The sequence below is a fragment of the Haliaeetus leucocephalus genome, unplaced genomic scaffold (assembly GCF_000737465.1).
Source record: "Haliaeetus leucocephalus isolate CR32 unplaced genomic scaffold, Haliaeetus_leucocephalus-4.0 Scaffold351, whole genome shotgun sequence".
Classification (NCBI taxonomy): domain Eukaryota; kingdom Metazoa; phylum Chordata; class Aves; order Accipitriformes; family Accipitridae; genus Haliaeetus; species Haliaeetus leucocephalus.
The window spans coordinates 6080903-6103756 of NW_010972787.1; the positions used below are offsets into that span (position 1 = coordinate 6080903).

Sequence of the window (22854 nt, forward strand, 5' to 3'; positions counted from 1 at the left end):
CCAAAACCTTGCCACATAAAGCCAATACAGGAGCACAAGTGGTACTAAATAAATTTTTGTACTAATCAGAATACAAGGCAAAAATTTGATGATTCATGTAACTAATACATGACTCCTGCAGATGTGAGTCTCCCATTTTCCCTTCCTTAAGTCTGGGTAATGCAAATAGGTTTGTATAATTACAATGTTTTTCTTTTCTTTTTTTTTTTTTTTTTTTTTTTTTTTCCCTTTTAAGTTTAACCTTAGCTGGATTTCTTTGCTGCTTAATATTTGAGTCATGATTTTGCTGCCTTTCCTTTCTCCACCACTCTTTGTATGGGGGGAGGGTATAGCAATCCCATATGGACTGGTGCCCTTAAATTAGTAGACTAGACTAGATATGGGTCTCTGAGTTGCTTTTCCCATCCCTCCCTGCTTTAAATAATCACGGTATCGTTCTGGAGATTGGTAATAGCGATTTGACTATATTCTGGTTGCAGAATAGCTATATATGTAAGGCCCTACAAACACCTGGTCTAAATCATCAGGCTAGCCTGAAAGTTACCTTGCCAGTTTTGGCACCAGTAGTCTCAGGCACAAGATGATAATGCCAAATCTTTGCCCTAAAGGAATGGATTTAGGTGAGTAAGAGAAGAGGACTCTCCTTAGCAAAATTAGGTAGTTTTCAGGGGTTGGAAGTATTTACTAGAAAAGTAGTGTTGATTATCACTACTGATACATTTACTTCACAATTGCTTATAAGACAGTGGTTGGATAAAACACCCTTTCTGTCATACATATGTTGAATTTATGTATTGATTTCATTAAAATATCACTCTACAGAAATCCTATATTCCATTTCAAGAGTATGGTATGTGATATTTATTAGCTTTTGTTCACCTGAAATTGATTTCACTGTAACTTTTTTTCTTTCCTGTAGTGTATCTACCCACTTGGTTATAAACCATTAAACAGCATAATTACTTCTGCTGATTCAGAAAATCATCAAGTTTCACCTACTCATAAGAAAAGGAAATTGTGTAACATCAGTGACTTTTCTCCTGTTCAATCACATCCAAAAAAAGCAAGAACTAATAATGTGGTAGACGTTGAGCATTCTATTAATACAGACCCTGTTGTTAAATGCTATCAGAATAGCTTATGTATTCCCAAGTCAAGCCTACATGATGTGTTACAAAATGACGAGCAAAAACCTAGTAACAATGTGGAGTCCTGCCTGCAGAAGGTGGATTTTGAAACAACCACCAACGCCAACAACTACCAAGAAAGTCCGCCTAAGACTTCTAGTTGCAGAACACAACTCTTGCCAAATTCTGAACTTTGCTCAACAACATCAGAAATTTTGCTCAAAGATGGTAAAGGTTCCACTAATAACACAGATTTATGTCTTCAATGGAGAAACATGCATAATCTTTGTTGGTTAGATTGTATTTTGTCAGCGCTGGTACACTTAGAAACATTAAAATTTGCTCTAGCAGAAGACTATAATGATGGAAGATGTTTACTCCAGAAACTCTTAACAAAATATAATCAAGCAACTGTGCTTCTGAATACCTGTAAAAGGAGTAAAGTAAAAGGTGAGTAAATTTAGCTGCTGTTTCTTCGTATTCAGACTGATCTGATCTGCTACAAAATATGGAATTTAGCAAATATGCCTCTGTTCTATTTCAAGATCACAAAAGAATGAGTTACAACTCATTACCGTGAATTTGCAGAGTAGTGTGCTTTGTCTGGCAGAATCCCAGTAACCTCTGATACTGTTTTTCTTGGGGTAAACATGCACACTTTGAAAGCATCAAACACTAAGCATCTCTTGAATTTTTTTGTCATATCCCACATAGAGAATTTGTGAATTGTTTATGTAATTGAGCCTCACTTTGTTTCCTTCCCCTCTGTTGGCTAACATATGAGGATGCTGTTCTAATCTTAATCTTCAAAATCATTTCTGTTGTATAAGTGGGCAGTGCTTTGTCACACAAAAAATAGTAAAGCTGGGAACATATGTTCTCTTCTGGCTCCAGCTGTGCTCATTGAAGGAATGCTTCCCCTGAGGTCTGCAAGCTGTGCTGTGGATGATAGTGCTTCCTAACCTGTTTCAGTCAAAATTAGTCAAACACATTAACCTGGCTCATATTTTCTGGAGAGGGTTAGTGACTACTCACATGTGCAGCTTAACAGGTTTGAGGACTTTAACCTCCCAGCACAGGGGCAGTGATGGGCAGCTGGGGGCAACCTTCTAGGCAGCACAGCTGGAGTCAGAGGAGGATGTGTCACTGTAATCTACTAGTATGGTCTTTGATCATTTTCTGTACTGCGGATTCAGTTTAAGACTCTTAAACTAAGATCTGGTTTTGCTGAGGAGAAGGGCTTGGGAGTGTTGGTTGATGAGAAGCTCAACATGAGCTGGCAATGTGTGTTTGCAGCCCAGAAAGCCAACTGTATCCTGGGCTGCATCAGAAGAAGCCTGGCCAGCTGGTTGAAGGAGGTGGTTCTCCCCCTCTACTCCGTTTTCATGACACCTCACCTGGAGTACTGCACCCAGCTCTGGGGCTCCAAACATAAGAAGGACATGGACCTGTTGAAGTGGGTCCAGAGGTGGGCCACAGAGATGATCAGGTGGCTGGAGCACCTGTCTGATGAAGACAGGCTGAGAGAGTTGGGGTTGTTCAGCCTAGAGAAGAGAAGGCTCCAGGAAGACCTTACAGCAGCCTTACAGTACCTAATGGGGGACTACAAGAAAGCTGGAGAGGGACTTTTTACAAAGGCATGTAGCGATAAGACAAGGGATAATGGCTTTAAGCTGCAAGAGGGTAGATTTAGATGATACATGAGGAAGAAGTTCTTCACTGTGAGGGTAGTGAAGCGCTGAAACAGGTTGCCCAGAGAGGTTGTGGATGGCCCATCCCTGGCAGTGTTCAAGGCCAGGTTGGATGGGGCTTTGAGCAACCTGGTCTAGTGGAAGGTGTCCCTGCCCATGGCAGGGGGGGTTGGAACTAGATGATCTTTAATGTCCCTTCCAACCCAAACCATTCTATGATTCTATGATTAGTCGTCTTGAACTGACCCATTGCTGTCATAAGTCTGAACTTCTAAGAGCTCATCTGTTAGAGAATTAATACAGATCTCTGGTAAGCCAGTACCTTTCATGATTTTTTGTTTTTCCACAGGCATTCCACGAAAAGTGTGTGTTTGAATATAGAGACTATAGTCCCAGAACAGCATTTGATAACTTTAAAAATGTCCTATCTTTGCTGGGAAAAATAATAAGTGTATCAAAAATGGTTTAACCCACCTTGTGGCAGAGAAAGCATACTATTTACAGAGGGGGAAAAAAGAAATCCAAAAAGATTCTGAAGTAGTTCATATACTCTGCTTGCCAGAAAGTCAGGCTGCTTGATTTTAGGTTTTCAGCTATTACCTGGAAGCCCTCTACCATTGCAGAACCTGTCTGAGATGTTTTTCTTTCACCTCTGTTGTGCTCTGTTTGCCAAGGAGCTCTGGTGTGCAAGAACCCTTAAATGGAGATGTTAGGTGTTGGAATATAGTGTCGTCTGAGATTAACTTAAGCCTTTTCACTTCCAGGAATTGCTGCAAAACAAATCAGTTTATTTGGGCTACAGTGGAGAGGGGATTGGATGAAGAGTACTGTTGTGGAGAAAAAGTGTAGTATTTATTCTGCCCTTCTGTGTAATTTTGCAGCATCTTTTACATACAGTTGTTTTAAAAACAATCAAAAGCAATAAAGCTGCAAGAAACTTCTGTTTACCTTTTTTATATCATAGATTTTATAAGTAATAGTTTCAACAGCTACTCTAAATCCTTTTAATTTGTAGAGGTTATCATCATGATTGTGTAGTAGAAGTTATGTTCTTGCTTGTGCTTAAAGAATGTGTTTGTGTAGAAACAATGTAACTTGCAAATTTAAAAGACATACTAAGATATATAAAATATATTTTAAAAAAATTATTTTTACTGTTTTAAAGGCTGACTTAGGAAATTAGCATTTAATCTGGAGCAACACATTTAAATATTTTATTATAAATTGTATAAATCATTAGAAAGCATGTAAGCCATTTTTTTGTCTTTTGATCTTAATGTTTAGGTTTTAAAATCTACTCTTAATCTCCAAATCTCCAGAGTTTGTAATGTCTGGTTACACTATCCTTAAATGTTGTTACTATCTAGCTGTTGGTACACGCTGTTAGCCATAATTTAAGTCAGGTCAAGTAATTTCTGGTTAGCAGACTGCAGTAAAATGTGTATAACTTGTGTAAATTCTTCTCTAATTTTCAAATCAATTAATACCAAGCATTGGCTATTTTACCAGCAGTTTTAGGCAAGTATGGGTCAATATGGAAGGTATCAGATTGCAGAGAATGAGTGTGTGTTAGGGGTACATATGTGTGTGAAAGGGTGGGGGTGTTACACATAAATATATGAAGACATATGTACTTTTTTCTTTAGATGTTCTTCCAACAGCAGAATCTCATCTCAATGAAATCAGAAACAGAATGTTTACACAGCTTCAGCCTCAGCTTAAGTGTGAACTAGGTAAGTAATTAGTGCAGCATCTCAGTACTTGCTTTCAGGAAACTCTACATGTAAAGCCTTGTATGTCAGTACATAAAAATATGTATGTACATATGCATACAAGACAGTTTGCAGATACATTTGGTTTTATTGGTGACATACACATACTTTACAGTATGATCAGCTGGTTTGTCCCTTGACTGGTTTTGACATTTTAGAGAGCATATTCTCATCTTTGTAACTATGCTTCAGCCATGAAATTGTCATTGATAACAACCTAATAACATGGATCAGTCCCTTTGCTGTGAGGATTAGAAATACAGCCTTGAAGGGATAACTGGTATTAAAATCATAGCAATAAGCTTATTTTCTTCCTTTTTGAAGTACTGAAAGCTGATTTCAAATATTCAGTGACTGTTTTTTCTGCCCCATATTTGAAGGTCAGAAGGAGAGTCCAGTGTTTGCACTCCCTCTACTCTTACAACTGGATCAACAAGCTGAGAAACTATTCTTGCATTCATTTTCATGGAAGTTTGAATGTGTATGTTGTGGCTACAAATACCAGGACCGGTGAGATTTTTATTTAAGTAGCTTCTATATAACTGTTCTACCTTACCTTTTTAAATCTGCGTGTAATAGTTTATTTTCTACAGATCTCCAGGTTTTGTACAGCTTAAGCTTGTTGGTGAAGTTTTACATGATCCACTTTTTTAGGCTACGTTTGCAAATAGTTTACTGCTATGTCATGTCTTAGGAAACCATGTTATCACTTAATTAAGAAAGAAATAGTAGGTAACTGTGTGAGTCCCTGGCCATGCTCACTCTGGTATTTTGCTGCGAGTATACAAATTGTTGTGGTTCTAAAGAATATATGCCTAGTACACTTTTGCTATTGGAGAATATCTAATATTCATTTGGATTACAAAGAATCAGAGATTCTCTCACATAATTTATCTATTTTAAAATAGTATTACAGGGAAGTAATTTCTTGAGAATTTATTTAGTTCTGTGTAGTTGCAGGTACAAGCTAGTAATTTAGGCTCTTTTTAGAGTCGGAAGAAAAAGAGAGACACCTTCAGAAGACAGCTCACTTTACTTGAAAAATACCTGTTTCTCTCCACTATCTTAGATTTATACAATAAAATTCTAGATCCCCGAGTGAGATGAGATTAATGCTATCTGTTGCACTGCTAGCTAATATGTAGTCCTGGTTAATAGGATGTGTTCAAGAGCCTTTGTTACATACTGTGTCTTTTTAAGAAGCTGAAAAATCTAGGTTAGGTTGAATATAAAGGAAGCCCTTTCTGTGGCTAATGAATGAATAAACTACGTTATTTCACTTTAATATCCCGTACATTGTACTTTCATACAATATAACCTCTGTGTAATCTCTGCTCTGAATGTACTGTTTTTTGAAAACAAGACCTTGTATAACGTGGATTCTGAGGTAATTTGTTACCACTTCCTTCTCTCCTTGAGATTCTGTATTAGCTAGTAAAATATGCAGATCCTGGTACAAGCTCTGTCTTATGTTGGAAAGGAAACAGAGATAACATGCTAAGGGAGAGCAAATAATGTGAAACTGAAGGCCACAGAGCTGCTGAAAACAAACGGTGACTGATACTGTTTGGCAGAACTGAATTCAGTGCTGACTTGGATGTGATGCAGTCACAGTGGAATTCACACAACTGGCATGAATATGAATAGAATTTGGCTTTGTCATAACATTTTTATAACTTTTTTTCTCCTGGTAAAGTGTGTATAATTATTGTTTTCTGATCAGCAACTCAACTTTCTCCTTTTTTTTTGGTGTGTGTGTATGTCCAGATTTAGGAAAACACTAACAACATTCACAAATATAATCCCTGACTGGCATCCACTTAATGCTGTTCATGTTGGACCATGTAATAACTGTAGTGATAGATCTCAAAGAAGACAGATGATTTTGGAAAAGTAAGTTTGAATATGTGAACTTGAAAATAAAATACATAAAATTCTGAGAGTTCATGTATTGAGCATATCACTTTCAAAACCAAACTATTATCTTGGGTTTACAGAGATTCTAAACTTTAAACTCTGATAAATAGTCACTTTTTAAGATTTCTAGATCATTCTTAAACACTCTTTGCCGTTTCAGCATTTAATAAACATGAAACATAGAGCAGTGTTTAACATGCTGACCAGCACCTGTGTTTGGGCCAGGTCATAAATACTTACTACCAAGTAGTGACTATATACAGCTGATATCCAGTGTCAGCCTTTTCATAACCCCTGCTGTTGGTGGATAAAACTGTTGTTTGATCATCTGTTTACTAATTTGACTTGGGAACAATGTCCTTTCCTACTGTGGTTATGGCACAGTTGTCTCCTGGGTTTTTTTCACCTTTTTCCCACTCCCCAAAATCCCTTATGTGGTGGTGTTTTTTCCCCTAATCTATAACAAAATGGACTACCCAGCTGGGGTATTCTTATGCCTTGACTACTGTGCAATCTGAAGAGTCCTGTGTGGAAGTAGAACAATAAGGGCAGAACTACATACTCTTTGAGATGCCTTACTTTTTCATTAGGAACTTTTGCCACTGTTTTGCTGTAATAAACTGGTTCTTCATTGTTTCTTTATTATAGAGTACCCTCAATATTAATGTTACATTTCGTAGAAGGCTTGCCACATAACAACCTGAAGAACTATTCATTTCAGTTTGAAGAAGACACCTACCAAATAACCTCTATTGTTCAGTATCAAACAGATAAGAAGCACTTCATAACCTGGTCTTTGAATCCTGATGGTAAGAACCATAAATTCTATTATAATACTTCATGAGTCTACATCAAATACTGTTTTATGGGTTACTGCAGTAGTCTCAGCAGTCCACATGTAATAACAAGGATTTATTTTGTCTGCCTTCTAAACTTCATATTAAAATTTTATGAATAATTGTGGGAAGTTTGTTACTCAGAGTGAAGGTTTAACTGATTTATTCAGCAGTGTTCTGTCCTACGCTCTACTCACTGGCAAAAAGTTATCTGGGTAGAGCTGTTTCCCTTCATAACTTTGTAGATGTTAAAAAATACAGTCTGAGCATCGCTGTGGGACAAATGGTATCAGTTATTTTGAAGCCAGTTATTAATCCGCTCTTTGCGGGAAGCGAGGGAACCTGTGGAACTACCAGCATTAATGAAGTTTCTTTTCATTTGTGAACTTTACTGCACCTGAGGGGCGGGAGGCACAGATCCATGCTAGAAGCATTACTAATGGTATGATGGTTGTACCATTGATGGGAACTCCATAATCAGAGAAGGTGAAAAGTTGATATATTGATTCTCACACTTCTGTAGAGAGAATGGAGTGCAATCTTACCGAGTATTGTGACAAAATGAAAATGGTCTAAATCATACTGCCAGAGTTTAAGAAGAAATAGGAAGAGGAAGCAGCTGGGAAGTGCCTAGTTAGGAACATCCTACACATCATAGACACCTATTTTGAAATTCTTAAAGCTGTGAAATCTTTGCTCATGATCTATGAAGAATTTGCAGATGATGAGGCAGATTATTAAAAAGAGCAGTTTCTCTTAAACCCCTGTGCCTTCCACCCAGGCAATGTAAAGGTCTACAGAGAAACTTAATTTGAGATATAGTTCTTCCCTCAGACCTGTGATTGTATTTTCAGATAAGATGTCAGCATCATTAGCTCAGACAAAAAAAAACTTAGCTTTGTTTTTTTGTTGACCTACTCTGACCTGTAATAATATTGCTGCAAATTTTGCTTGTGTTTGATCATTTTACCGTGGAGATCTCCCAGTTTTCTCTGATGTAGTAAAGAATGGAGAAAAAAAACCTTTCTTTTCTGCTTGTCAGGGGAATGGGTTGATAAAAATATTTGACAAGCGTCTGACAATAGTGACTTCCATTTTAGAAGTCTCTGAGTCCACTGGTTGCTATTTATTTTTCAGGAACTTGGCTTGAGTGTGATGATTTAAAGGGGCCATATTGCAAGAGACATAAAAGATTTGAAGTTCCTCCTTCAGAGATTCATATTGTTATCTGGGAAAAGAAAACATCCCATGTGCCAGAAGAACTGAATTCACAGTTCCAGAGTAAAAACATAGAAGATTTTCCTCTTAATAATGTACACTCAAATTCCACAGCGTTGCACTGTGGTTTTGATAACACTGTAGACAAAATACCTGAAGAACATTGCAAAGAGGATTCTGTGAGAACTCCAGATAAGAAACAGCAGCGGGTAGCTGAGGATGAAAGTATTGTACATCATGGTTTGGAAGATCTGGCACATGATGATCTTGTAACACTGATGCTTGAAGAAATTCAAGTTGACTCAGAAGGTAAATCGCTGCTGAATGGACAGATGGTGGGAAATAACCTTGTTGTTGAAGTGGGCACACCTCAACAGCAGGAATCAGCTTTTTCACCTAACACTCCATATACAGGAGAGTTTGCTGCAACTAGTCTAGCTATGAAGAATAAATGCATGTTATATGAAAATTCCAGCATTTGCTTACCTCTAGAAGAGTTGAACTCAGCAAATATTACTTCTCCTGTGCCCAAAACCCCCAACGCCGACCCATCTGACTCATCACTTGCTCAAAGAATAAATGACAGAACTAATTTACCTAACAGAGAACATGGAATAAATTCAGAACTACAGCTAAACACGAAGTTGTCACCAGTAGAGAATATTATACAAAAATCACCTGACTTGAAAGATGCAAGCAAAATTGTAGTTAATTCTCAGGATGCCAATTCTTCTTCTTCCAATAATTCCTTTCAGCCTTCACACAAAGACCAAAAAAGAGGATTTGTAGGAAGCTGGGTAAAGAAATTATTAAGCAAGAATACTTCTTTCATGCCTTCAAGTGCCTCAGCTCTCAAGAATGAGAGAAGTTGCAAAACTCCCTCAATGCAAAAAATAAGTGAAGTGCGGTTGCCAGTTAAGGGAGCAAGTAACTTTGGTGGATTTCAAAGCAGAAGTACAAACAAAACAACTGAGACCCCGAAGTCAGTGGTTCCTCAGAGTAATAATACTCATCCTTTATCAAATTTCAAAGGATTTTCTCAAAGCACTCGTCTTCCAACAGCAAGTCATACCACTATTGAAGGTCCAACTTGGAATAAGTCAGGAAGTACGTTGGGTACCTCAGGTAAAGTGTCTCAGTTCCATTCACCTCGCTATAATTCTGGGAAGGCAGAAGAGTCAGATAGTGACAAAACAAAAAAACTTCGCCTAAAACTGTTAAAAAAACTTAATGCTAAAAAGAAGAAGTTGGCTTCACTGGATAGGCTGGCAGTGGAACAGATGAAACATGAAAAACCTGTGAGTAGAGATGTAAGCACCCCATCACAGACTGAATCTCACAATGACAGTGAATTATTGCAGAGCTTTTTAAGGGAACTGCAGTATCAGATTGATGTTGCAGATAATGAATCTGAATTTAATGCGAACTCTGTATCAGGGTGCACTAGCCATAATAACAATGATGAAATTCTGGCAGAATTACTGTCCCCTACTTCAACTGTTGCTTCCTTAGAGGCTCCAAAAAGTGAAGATGAATGTATGTATATGGAAATGGTGGATAGCAGTGTTGCAACGACAGCGTCCGATGAGAAGACCAGTGTACCACAAGCAGCAATGACAAGTGAGGACCACAATTATTACAGTCCTGTAAAGGACAGTAATTTGGAACTTCATACAATAAGCAAACCTAGTGTGAAAAAACTTGCTTTTGAAAGTCCTACTAGGGAGGATATCCTTGAAGACCTGTTCTCCATTTCAGCACCAAGCTCAATGGCAGGTGACATAGATTTACCTCATTTTGATGAAACTCTGTTTGAAACTTGGTAAATATTCACTTTCTTGGTTTTAAGTACTTTTCAATATTATGTATATTTTGAAACAAAGCACTATTAAATTATATTTTCTAACTAGTTTAATTGCACACTGGCTGTACTTGAACAATTTACATTTGAGGTATTTTTTTTTTCTTAAATCTTATTGTAGCAGACAAGGTTTTAATGCATTTTATTTTTCTGAGAAACAGTTATTTTAGCTGTGAGATATCATGATGATTTTTAATTAAAAGCTCCTATGAGTCTTGATTTTTGCTGCTTTTAATAAGGAAAACTTATCCATACTCTACTGAGTTTGAGAAATAATAAAATTCAGTAGTCTTGATGATGTAATGGTGTAAGAAATATTTAGGTAGTAGTGGTTTATTTTACAAGATCACCCAACTCCTGAAGTTATTTTGTCTGACATTTAAAAAAAAAAAGAAGTACCTTCTGTAATCAGGGATGTTTGTATCCTTTGATAAAAAGATCATTTGCAACACTAAACTTGAGGTGGGTATTCTGTTAGGAACTCTACTCTTCTCAGAATTACTGTTCTACAAGCTCACCCTGATGTATACACCCCTCGGATCCAAGGAAGGGTGGACACGTGGTAGAAATTTTCCTATTTAATGTTACAGCATGTACTGAGTTTTTGTCCTGGGTAACTGAAAATATAATTTGGCAGAATATTCTTCTGAGCCAGGTAATTTTTTAAGTAAAATTAGTAAGATTTGGGCCAGAGTTTGCAGCACTAAGAAAGAATATCAGATGTAACTTTTAGTTATTCATAGCTGCAAATTCACTAATAAAAGAAATGTTTCTAAGAATTAAAGTTAACTGTACGTTAGCACCCATTACTGTTGTCACTAGGAGTTTTTCATGGCTAGAGCAGTGCATCCCTGTCCATATGTGACAGTGCCAAGGAGAGGCAAGGTCAATAGGAAGAAAGTAATGGAAAATGTGGCAAGACAGTGGTGAGTAAGCAGAGGGATTCACATCTTGGTGTTACTGGATTTGTATAGCTTTTGTTCTGCTAGCTGGGAGTCTCTTTTAAATTCATAGACACATTGCTGAGGGTATTGTATGCTAAATAAGATTAGCTGTACATCAGCAGGTCTTTGTTTCAGCTGTTTTTTTAAAGGTATTATGCATTTTTTCAATGTTTTAGATCCCAAGTTCAAAACATTAAGTCCTCAGTCTTACTCTTCCAATAGGTGCAGTTGAACATAATTGTTACTAGAAGGCACGGCTACAGTTTTAAATGGTCTTGGATTGCTCGGACCAGGTTCAAAAAGTGTTTGAAAAACACAGTGTCAGTGGCACTGAACTCACCTTGCCAAGCTATTTCTTTTGCAATTACATACATGTTTATCAAACTGGCACTTCAGACAATGAATGGTTTCATTCTTGAAATATAAGTCTTTGTGAAGAACTTGAGCCCCTTCTTTGTTTTAAATGTTGTAATTGGTAATGTTACAATAGAAAACAAATCAATGGATTCTGAATGGAAGGTGCCAGGGTACTGCTGGTGAAATGTTTGCCTGTTTGTGAATTCACTTATTAAAAAAAAAAAAAAATGCTGACCAAAATTGGAGTTTGATTTATCAGTGAATAAAATAGGTGCCTCTGCAAGACTTGATAGGATAAGTGATAGGATTTTCCTGCGGAGTTTTCCAATCAGTGGTTTCTATATATGCAAACCACTAAAAAGCAGTGTGTCTCCCAACCCCAACTACTTGTTGCAGAGGTTTCTCCCAGCAGTGGAAAGCTGCCTTCAAGTGTGGATACCATCTGTGACGGACTGGATTGCAGCTACCTGCCCCTGTGAAGTGGGAGCTCCTTTCACCACTGGCTCAGGACATGACAGAGACCCAGGGGTGAATGAAGCAGCCAGCCTGGGCTTAGTGTGATGCAGAATGCGTAGGGCAACGTAAGGAAGAGACCGCACTGGAAGATGAGAAAGTCCTGGTGGTAAGCGTTATAATGAGGTGTGCTGGGTTGACCCTGGCTGGACGCCAGGTGCCCACCAAAGCCGCTCTATCACTCCCCTCCTCAGCTGGACAGGGGAGAGAAAATATAACGAGAGCTCATGGGTTGAGATAAGGGCAGGGAGAGATCACTCACCAGTTACATCCTCCCCCTCCTTCACTGACCTTGGTGTCTGCAGAGTTGTTTCTCACATATTCTCCTCTTGCTGGCTGCAATTGCACATTTCCCCCCCCCCCTTCTTAAATCCATTAGCCCAGAGGCGCTACCAGGGTCACTGATGGGCTCGGCCTTGGCCAGCGGCAGGTCCGTCTTGGAGCCGGCTGGCATTGGCTCTGTCAGACATGGGGGAAGCTCCTAGCAGCTTCTCACGGAAGCCACCCCTGTAGCCCCCTGCTACCAAAACCTTGCCACGCAAACCCAATACATGAGGTTAATAGCAGAGAAAGGTATGGGGGGACATCTGCTGTGCATATATGCTTAGACAGAAGCCAGAAACTCTGGTCACCACTGGCAGCACCTCCGCAAACAGATGTTAGGAGTCCTCCGTCTGCAGCTGCGTGGGATACAGTGTGGGTACACATATGTATAGAAGCTCCAAGAGCAAATAAATAGCGTTTGAGATTAAAGTTAGTATGAAATGAAATATGTTAGTGCTGCAAGTTCTTTGCTGCCTTTTTTCTGAAACAGTTAACTAAAGATGACACTGTGCAGATTTGTCTGTTTCCATAAATGTTTTGGTGTCTCTGATCCTGTGCAAGTGAGAATTCAGCTGAGATTGAATGAAAACCCCATGACCAAAGAAACTGTTTGGAATTTCGTGGTTACTGGACTTTTTGTTTTGAGACTAGTTTTAAAATGCAGCTTTTTATTTGCTGTAAAGAGAATATAAAGTATTGTATTTGTTTTCTGTCAATTAGAAATACACTAGGTGGGCATATAGCAAATACAATTAGTAAGCAGAAATTAGTCACTATTATTTTGGAGGTTTTATCGATGTTACAGGGTAAATTTCCAAATGTCTAATGGCTTTGACCACTTGAGAGGATTATATTTTACATGTTTCTTCACCTCATGCATCACATAAGCTTGTCAGGCTGTCTTCTGATTTGGGAAAGGCACAACTGTGGCACTTACTTACTTAGAGATTTACAGCTTTTCGTTCGGAATCAACTCTATGGTGGAGGTAGCACTCTGAATCAGATCTTCCTGCCTCATGATATATTCAAACACTTTTTATCAAAGAGTACAGGTCAAAAAAAGGGCTGCCTTCTCAGATCCTGCCTATAATAAACCAGCCCATCTGCAAAGGAGCTGGCTGGCTGGATTTTTAGCTGTATGCCTGCTAGAGCCCTGTTCTAGAAATTCTTTGTGGTGCCGATTACAAATCTGATTTTGATCTTGATGTTTTTCATGGCTGGCTATTGCCATTTATTCTTCTTCCAGCATTGGGTTTTGCTTTAAATAATTATTCCCTTCCTGACAATGTGTCAATGAGAGCGATTGTGTCGTGTCTGTGTTCCTTTTGCAAAGGAAACAGCTGCTGTTCTCCATGTCAGCCCCTTGGTGCTCAGAGCAAAGCGTGTTACCTTCCGAGCAGATTATGCAGCTCTAAGCGTGTGCTGTGCTTTAAAGTCCACCAGGATTCAGTCTCGGAGTGGAAGAGCTTACAGTCTAAGTATAGATCTAAGACAGCGCACAGACAGAGCAAGAGAGAGAATAAGGTTAACAGGATTATAAGGCTGATGGAGTTTGCAGCATGCTTAGTTTTGCACCGCTACGCAGAAACACAGTGTAGTTGTTCATGAGAGAGATGCTGAAACTGCACCGCAGTGGAGAACACGGTGGAGTCACGGGGCTCACGAAGGAGAGCAAATGCTGGGAAAGGAGTGTGAAGAAGTAGGCCTGGCCTTTTTTAATGGAGGGACTGGAAGAGAAACCTGTTGGGGCACAGGTGCCCCTAGCTTATGTTTTCTGGAGAGAGACTGAAGAAACCCTCAGGGGATGTTTCTCCCTGGACATGGGTCTATATTACTTTTTAATGTAAATGACTATCTAAAGGGGCTTCTATAATGGCCAAGGCAGGGTTTGGGCTAGCTGTAAACTTGTCCCCAAACTTCCAGTTTAGAAATAGGGCAAGTAGGCAGGATCTTAAAATAACCAACCCATGAGATGTAAGGGTTGGGAAACCTGCCACAGAAGTGCCTGGTGAGAGGGCATCTCCCCTTTCCTCTTCAGAAAAATGAACTTTGGTCCTGGTGACTGGTCCCATTGCAGAACCTTGCAATGCCAATGCCAGAGACGGAGAGCTGAAGAGTGGGAGAGCCCCAAATTATTTTATATCCCTGTTAGTGGACTGTGTGTCCAGCATCTTTGGCTTAGAGAGAGGATGGCCCATGACTTTTAACTATGAAATACGTATTTGAGCCTTTAAACAGTGTTTTACAGTTCTTCCGTACTGTAACTCTACCTCTGGTGTAGGTTGTTTTATTTTTCTGTATCCGTATTTTCACTGGCTTGCTCTTTCTACTGGTGTAGCAGAGCAAGAGAATTGAAGTAATGGGGAAAGCTGTGCGAAAGAAGTTGTGCACTTGGATTTTCTAAGATAGCATTTTAAACTATTTCAGTGCGTATCCATCTCTTTTTTTTTCCTTCCCTCTGCCTTCAAGTCTTGCTTTGCCATGGGAAGATGAGATTTTTAAATGCTTTGCACTGCAGCACAATAAATGTTACCATTAACTGGCATTATTTCCAGGCAAGACTTTAGCGGTTCCTGGTCTAACTAACCAAACATCTTCTACAACTACGGCCGTTCAGGGGCAAGCAGTGAAAATGCTATCATTTGGTGGTGGAATCGTATCCTATTTTTGCAGTTTTTGTCCAAAGTTTTCTGATGACGTTCAGACCATTTCAGCTGAGGCTCACTTTTCTCCTCCTTTAGATCATCCTTCCAAGCAGACAAGGAAAAAAAGAAAATAAAAAAAATCCGTTTGCAGAGGGGAAGCTTGTGCGGGGGAATGAACCAAATCTCAGCCCAAAACACCCGGCCCCGCTGGGGTGCGGGGCCCAGGCCCTTTGGGGCGGGCAGGCCGCCTTCTCCCGCTCCCGTGTGCCTCTCCGAGCGGTCCGGTACCGCCTCGTGAGCGCAGGCGACTTTTAAAGGAAGAATCGGGAAAATTGACGTCCGCGACGGGAAGGAGGAGGGGAAGGAAAAAAAAAAAAAAAGTGGTGTTTCCGCCCGGTTTCGAACCGGGGACCTTTCGCGTGTTAGGCGAACGTGATAACCACTACACTACGGAAACTCCCGTTAGAACACCAATGTCCTGCGGTCCCCCTTGAGCGGGTAGAGGGAACATGGCGGCGCGGAGCGCCAGCCGCAGGGCAAGTTCCTCTCGGCGGAGGGCTGGGGCTGAAAGCGGGGTCCCGGGCAGCTCCCAGCGGTACAAAAAGCAGCGGAGGCCGGGTCCGGCCACCGCCAAACCGCTCCCCCTCTAAGAGGAGGCAAAAACCCCCGCTCAGCTCAAAACGATCGCGCCCCGTCCCTGGGTGGGCTCGAACCACCAACCTTTCGGTTAACAGCCGAACGCGCTAACCGATTGCGCCACAGAGACGCGCTGGGAGCCAGCCCGCCGAGCCGCTCCTGATGCCCGCGGCGGAGAGCGCGTCCCGGCCGAGTTTGGCGTCGTGCTCGCTCCTGCTGCTTCTCGATTTGCTTTTTTAAGCTGAAAAATATTCCTTCCCTTCCCCCCCCCCCGTTATTTCTGTGGCCTTTCCCATAGGAGCAAGGGAGAGGGAAGCGGTAGACAAGCAGGAAAAAAAAAAAAATAGGGTTTAAAGTTATGTCTATTGACGGGACAACAGCTTCTTTTGGAGACGGACCAGCCAGCAAGCGAAAAATCTCTGTGAGTGTACACCAAGGGCGAGGAAGACAAAAATGAGCATCGGCCTGCTGCTTAGCACATGGCCAAAGTATCCAATGTCTTTTCTTCCTGTAATGTCAATACGAAAAGGACTGGTTGTGACCAGAGACTTGAGGAACACAAGACAAAAGTCATCCCACCCCATTTAAAGACCTGCGATAATTATTTGCAAGAGTTAACGGAAAGTGGAAACACTGACAGAAATGAGTCAAGGCAAAAGAAACATCTCAAGGAGAGCGGAAGGGAAACTGCTGCCCAAGCAGCCTCGCTTCAGCTCTAAAAAAAAAAATAAATCTATAAAACGAATTATTAAACAATCAATTTGCAGCCACCTAAAAGGTAATACGGTGATAACGACAGCTGACGTGAATCATGAAAACCAAATAATGCTAAAGTAGTATAATTTGCCTTCAGGAATTCCAGGTCCCAGAGACTGAGGGGAAAAGCTGGAGCAAGGAAGAGGTACCCTTGGTGGATGAGGATCTGGTCAGGGAATACTTAAGCAACCTGCACATACCTAAATCCTTGGGGCCTGATGGGATGTACCCACAAGTACTGAGGGAGCTGGCAGATGTCACTGCAAGGCCGCTCTGGATCGTCTTTGATCGATCATCGCAACTGGGAGAAGTGCCCAAAGACTGGAGGAGAGGACACGTCACCCCCACCTTCGAGAAGGGCAAGAAGGATGACCTAGGGAACTAAAGGCCAGTCAACCTCACCTCAATCCCTGGGAAGGTGGCGGAGCAGCCAATGCTGGAAACTGTCTCCAGACACATCAAGGACAAAGAAATCAGCGGGAGTAGTCAGCATGGCTTCGCCAAGGGGAAGGCCTGCTTGACCAACTCAGTAGACTTCCATGATGAAGTGACTGGCCTGGTAGATGAGCGGAGAGCGGTGGATATTGTCTACCTGGACTTCAGTAAGGTTTTTGACACTGTCTCCCTTAAGATCCTCACAGAGAAGTTGTTCGTGTAGGTGCTGGATGAGCAGACAGGTGCACTGAAAACTAGCTGAATGCACAGGACTAGAGGGTGGTGATGAGTGGCATGAAGTCCAGTTTGAGCCCAGTAACTAGTGGTGTACCCCAGGGATCAATACTGGATCCAGTCCTGTTCAACATCTTCATTAATGGTCTGGATGATGGGACGGAGTGTACCTTCAGCAAGTTTGCAGACAACGCCAAGCTCCGAGGAGTAGCTCATACTCCAGAGGGTCACGCTACCAGTTGGAGCGACTTCAACAGGCTGGAGAAATGGGCTGACAGGAACCCCCTGAAGTTCAACAAGGAGAAGTGCAAAGTCCTGCACCTGGGGAGGAACAGTCCCAGGCACCGATATATGCTGGGGGCCGCCCAGCTGGAAAGCAACTTGGCCAAAAAGGACCTGGGGGTCCTGGTGGACAACATGTTGACCATGAGCCAGCAATGGGCCTTTGCAGCAAAGGCAGCGAACGGTATCCTGGGCTGCATTAGGAGAACTGTTGCCAGCGGGTCAAGGGAGGCGATCCTTCCCCTCTACTCCTACTGGTCAGGTCACACCTGGAGTGCTGGTCCAGTTCTAGGGTCCCCAGCTCAAGAGAGAGACGGGGACATACTGGAGAGAGTCCAGTGAAGGGCCACAAAGATGATGAAGGGATTGAAGTATCTCTCCTGTGAGGAAATGCTGAGAGAGGTGGGACTGTTCAGCCTGGAGAAGAGAAGGCTTAGGGGGATTTTATCAACATATAAATACCTGAAGGGAAGGTGCAAAGAGGATGGAGTCAGTCTCTCTTCAGTGTTGCCCAGTGACAGGACATGAGGCAATGGGCACAAACTGAAACGCAGGAGGTTCCTTCTGAACGTCATGAAACGCTCTTTCACTTGTGAGGGTGACCGAGCACTGGCACAGGTTGCCCTGGGAGGTTGCGGAGTCTCCATCCTTGGATAAGTTCAAAAGCCATCTGGATGTGGTCCTGGGCAACCAGGTCTAGATGGCCCTGCCTGAGCAGGGGGGTTGGACCTGATGACCTCCAGAGGTGCCTGCCAACCTCAGCCCTTCTGTGATTCCGTGATTTTCCTCCCGTGACAGGGTGGCTGGTTGCTGGGGCTGTCAGGAGGCCACCACAGTGACACCCCACAGTATCACAAAGGCTGCTGAGAAGCTGCTTCTTGGGACCAAGGGAGGGAGAGATGACGGAGAGAAAATCCCCACGAGGTGCCTCTGCCACTCACCGGGCACCGCTCAAAGCCTAGAAATCAATAGCTTCCCGGGAAATCAGGGGGCTTTTCCAAAAAGACCTCAGAAAGGGCTCAAATCTCCAGTCTCCCAACAGCAGAGAAAATACCAAATCTGCAGATGTGCCCAGGTCGGAGGTGGGTTTCCAGCATCCCAGCGGAGGGGCTTGGATTCAAATTGGTCTCGCTACGTTGCAGCAACGCTCCAGGCTCAACCTGCTGAAATTTAGTAAAGATAAACCCAAACAACCGCTCTGGGGAAGGCGAGCCCTGGCGCACAAACTCCATTACGCGGGGCTCGCCGGCGAGGCAGGAGGGATGTAGAAATGGGCCCGAGGGTGAAGCGCAGCCTCACTTGGACAAAAAGGGAAATTTTACTCAGGAGAGCAGTGGGTGAGACGGGGAGGGTGAAGAGGAGGATGCGCCAAGGGGCCCGAAGGGACTACGGGCTCTGTCTTCAAGTGCCGTGTTTGGAGCTGAATTTGGCCAAATGGAGTATGGAGACAGTAATGAAAAAGATGAAGTCTGGGAAATGTGGAGAAGGAGGGGGTTTTTGAGGCAGCACTCTGCCTGCTCCCACGGTTTCATTCTCTTGGCCACGCAAAATGAAGGCAGCATTTAAAAAACTGCAGCGTTGCCCTTTTCTTCACGTGGCGCTTCACGTTTCCAGCTCTGTTCACGCTCTACTTTGGGGTTTTGTCAGGCTTCAGAAAGGATGCGATGCTGAAGCAGACTGACATAACGGCAGGTAGTCGCACACACATATGTATGTGTACTATAGATTGGGTGGTTCTGCGGCGCTTTAAATTTGCAAAGCACATTGCTATTATTAACCAACCAGTCTGAGGGACTTGTGTCCCATTGCATTTATGATGAAGTGTGACGGCTGTGCGTCGCCTGACATTTATACATAGGAACTTCACAGAAGCAGCTTTTATTTTAGTAGGAAACACGCTTTCATTGAAGTCCTTGCAGCCCAGCGCTGAGCGGAGTGCATGAGAAGAGAGGAGAGATGAACATCCCAAAAGATATTTATAGATCTGTGTTCCCAGTCCTTTCCTCTTCAGTATGAAAGCAATTCTACAAAAGGATTATTTTGACTGGCTGTTCAAGATTTCCAGAGGAGGAGATTAATGTGCGGGAAGCCTCGCAGCACAACTGGCTTTGCACATTTTCCTGAGCTTCATGGCTCGCTGTGTCAAGGTTATCTTCCTCAGCCAGGAAGATGTGGATGTCAAATTGCAATGCAGCGAGAGGAAGGGCTGGGGTCTGACAGCGGCTGCTGAAGCGCAGAATTACCTGTGCCCGGAGAGCACCGACCACAACTGGGGGTTACAGCAGATGCAGGCACTGTTCCCCAAGGCGGCCATCCCCCCGCAACACCCCCCCTTTTTTTTTTTTTTTCCTACTTGAGAAAATCCCCAATTTCAAATGGCCAAATGGGATATGATGGAGTTGTTTTGCACCGATCTTTCTCCCAGGTGGACAGTGTTTTCAGGTGGTGCCAACCTTGCTTGACCCAGACAGTGATCCTGCATGTATCTCACAAAAGAAAGGGGGGCAAGAGCCACCCAGATGTTTAAGTTTCAGGGAGAGGGAACAATTTAACGCGTAGATAAGACAGAAGCTGTTTGCAGAGTCATTTTGGCCCTACCTTAGCCCTCCCTTGCCAAGTCAATTCCCCAAATTGCAAAAAAAATTGCCAGAACCTCCTTTCATCCTGCAGCTATGCCAGCACCAAAGGGTACAAAAAGGTAATGTTCCCTGCCCCAAGGGGTTTCTGCTCTGTCCGACTACATTTACAACAGTGTTCCTCTGCCACAGTAAAGGGACAGGACTTCTTCGGTGTCCCTCATACCTTCTTGATTACCTCTGCTCTTTCTTAAGCAGAGCACTCAGAGTGGTGTCACACTTAAAAAAAAGTAATCAAAAAAACCTGCAGTTCTTCTTTAAAGGCAGCCACACCAAACAGATTCTCGCTGGCAAAGCTTTTTTCTCCCTCCGCACCCAGAAATCAGCTGAGCAAGCCCCGGTGTTGATGTCAGGGCGGTATTTTTTTGCAGGGAGGAGGGCGAAATCCTGTTTTCTTCCACGCATGTGTGAGGGATGACTTTGGAGCAAGCCTCGGCAGGAGGAAGTAATGGGCTGGGTTTCCAGCGAAGCGCCGGTGCTGCCGGTGGGTCCAGCGGTGCTGAGCAGTGCCGGGGACAGGCAGGAATCGGAAGGGGCAGAGCAGAATAGTGAAGCGGGTTTGAGGATGCGGTGAGAGGCGCTGAGCGGCAGGAAAGCAACGAGGTGGAAAACGAAGAGTGGGACGAGGAGAAAGCAAAGGCATCGGCGGCGCAGCCCTCGCAACCTGGCCTGCGCGTGGGAGGGGGTTTTTTTGGGCATTATGGCAACTTCAGACCTTAGCAGCCTGATTCCTATGCCCTTTAACATGAGACTCCTGCCAGACTGAAGCCACCTTTGGGAAGTCTTTGAAAGCAGGGAAACGTGTGCATTTTCGTGGCAAGTCGGAGGAAATCTCAGAGCAGGCTCATCTGCTTTTACTACCCCTCGTAAAAGCAAGCCTCAAGCCGCGTGGTAGGTTTACACCAGTGTAAAACAGGCAGAAGAAAGAGAAGGACCAGTTCCTGCTGTGGGAGGATGGCTGGGAGTCGTCCTGCTGTCAATGCCCAGATCCTTCCTTTGTGGTCACGGCACTGGTCTGCACTTGGACAATATTCCTCTTTTGTCTTAATTCCGTAACCGCTTTTAGGTGATGGTTTTTCCTCTTTAGGAGATTAGTAGAAGCTTAGCATTAAATACCATCCTTAAATACCAGCTATGATCCTGGGCTCGGTAGACCACAAAACATAAACTTTGATGGTCAAGTGGGAAAAGGGCATTCTGTGGGGGAAAAGAGAACTTCAGTCCTAAAAAAAGGTCAAATCTCAACCCAGATACTATTTACGGCTTTGCTGCTCACACAGTTGTGTCCGTGTGGACTATAGGGAAAGTATCCAAGAAAGACAGCCACCTTCTAGTAAGTTAACAGAAGGTCACAACTCACAGCGTTAATCACCTACCTCTCAGCCAGCATGTTTCTATATATTTGTTTGTACCCAAAGTACCTAAGAGTTTTCCCTATCTAATAGTACAGGTGATAATAATTTGTATGATAGAGAGACTGGATAAAAATATCGTTGTAGGTAAATGTGTCCCCATTGAACAAGATGAATTTCACAGCTTGGCCCCTGCTGGGAAGTCCTACCAGGCTGTCCCCCATCCAGGGAGAGGTAACCAGTTATCCGGCCGTGGTTTGGGTGCTGGGTGGCACGCAGACCTTCTGGATAGCATGTGGTGGAGTACAGACAGACAGACAGATGGGGCAAAAGTTGTCCAGGGCTCAGTCCAGTGAAAATGTTGCTTTCATTAGTGTTAAATCCCTGCTAAAGGGAAGGATTTTTCATATGGCTTTCCCCCATCGGAATATGGGCAAAAGGGAGCAGAGCGGTTACAGTCGGCAAGTGATGTGCAATTTGGATGAGGATGCTTTCCAGTGATCTGACAGAAGCTGTGGGACTTTCCGCAGCCGTCCAACACCGCAGCCTGTGCTTCCCTGCCATCTCCGTCACGGGATTGAAGCTGAGGCGTGAACATGGTGCAGCAATTACGTTCAACCGTATTGGGCTTCGACTACTAAAATTCAGATACACCTGTGACGTCTAAGCCTGTAAAGCGCTGAATGCTGGCAGCTGTCACTGTCATCCAAGAAGTTATTTGTAGGGGGAAGGATGCAGGATCCACCCCTGGTAATGAAGGATGGATTTCTGTGCCCACCCGCGATGGTCACAGCATTTGCCTACTGCCTGTTCAAATGTGCCAGGTGGATCAGGAGCTTTTGCTTGCAACCTGGAGATCCAGGGTCTCCTCACTGGTGAGGCTGATGGAGATGGGACCAGGGAGGACACATGTTTGAAAGCAGCAGTGTTATTGAGACTTGCCAACATTATTTGTCCACCCAGCTACCTGTGGGGTGGTCGGGCACTTGCAGGCGATGACATGAAAGCCTGGCTGGTCTCTTCCAGCCTTTCTGCTGTTCCACACAGCTAGTTCAGACATACTTTAGATATCAAGGTTGCTATTTTGCTCCCGTGCAGGAAGGGCAATAGGTATCTTTCCACATTATATACCCTGTTAGATCACAGACATATAATGTCTTGTTACTCCGGGCTTCATCTGTATGTGATGAGAGAGTGAGCCTGGAACTGTGTTGCTTTCAGGCACCCGAGCGCAGGGTGCCGTCACTCTCCTGTGAAACCATAGGAAGTGTTTTGTGATTCAAGATAAGAAAGACCTTCATTTCCTCCTTCCGTGCTT

At 43.0% G+C, this 22854-nt stretch overlaps 1 protein-coding gene and 2 non-coding genes across 4 annotated transcripts in view; 1 reads left to right on the forward strand and 2 right to left on the reverse strand.

The window, feature by feature from the left end:
* USPL1 (ubiquitin specific peptidase like 1) overlaps window positions 1–10545 on the forward strand; it is an 18128-nt gene extending 7583 nt beyond the window's left edge. For both annotated transcript variants that reach the window (XM_010572710.1, XM_010572711.1), the window contains 6 exons: window positions 920–1577; window positions 4465–4551; window positions 4971–5100; window positions 6358–6483; window positions 7156–7316; window positions 8481–10545. In XM_010572710.1, the coding sequence (XP_010571012.1) occupies window positions 920–1577; window positions 4465–4551; window positions 4971–5100; window positions 6358–6483; window positions 7156–7316; window positions 8481–10387 (3069 nt within the window). In that variant the 3' untranslated portion in view covers window positions 10388–10545. The remainder of the gene's footprint in view (window positions 1–919; window positions 1578–4464; window positions 4552–4970; window positions 5101–6357; window positions 6484–7155; window positions 7317–8480) is intronic.
* Window positions 10546–15589: 5044 nt separating this feature from the next.
* On the reverse strand, window positions 15590–15662 carry TRNAV-AAC. Its single transcript has one exon. It is a non-coding gene; the product is annotated as a tRNA-Val (tRNA).
* A 235-nt stretch (window positions 15663–15897) lies between these two features.
* On the reverse strand, window positions 15898–15971 carry TRNAN-GUU. The gene has a single exon. It is a non-coding gene; the product is annotated as a tRNA-Asn (tRNA).
* Window positions 15972–22854: the final 6883 nt, after the last annotated feature.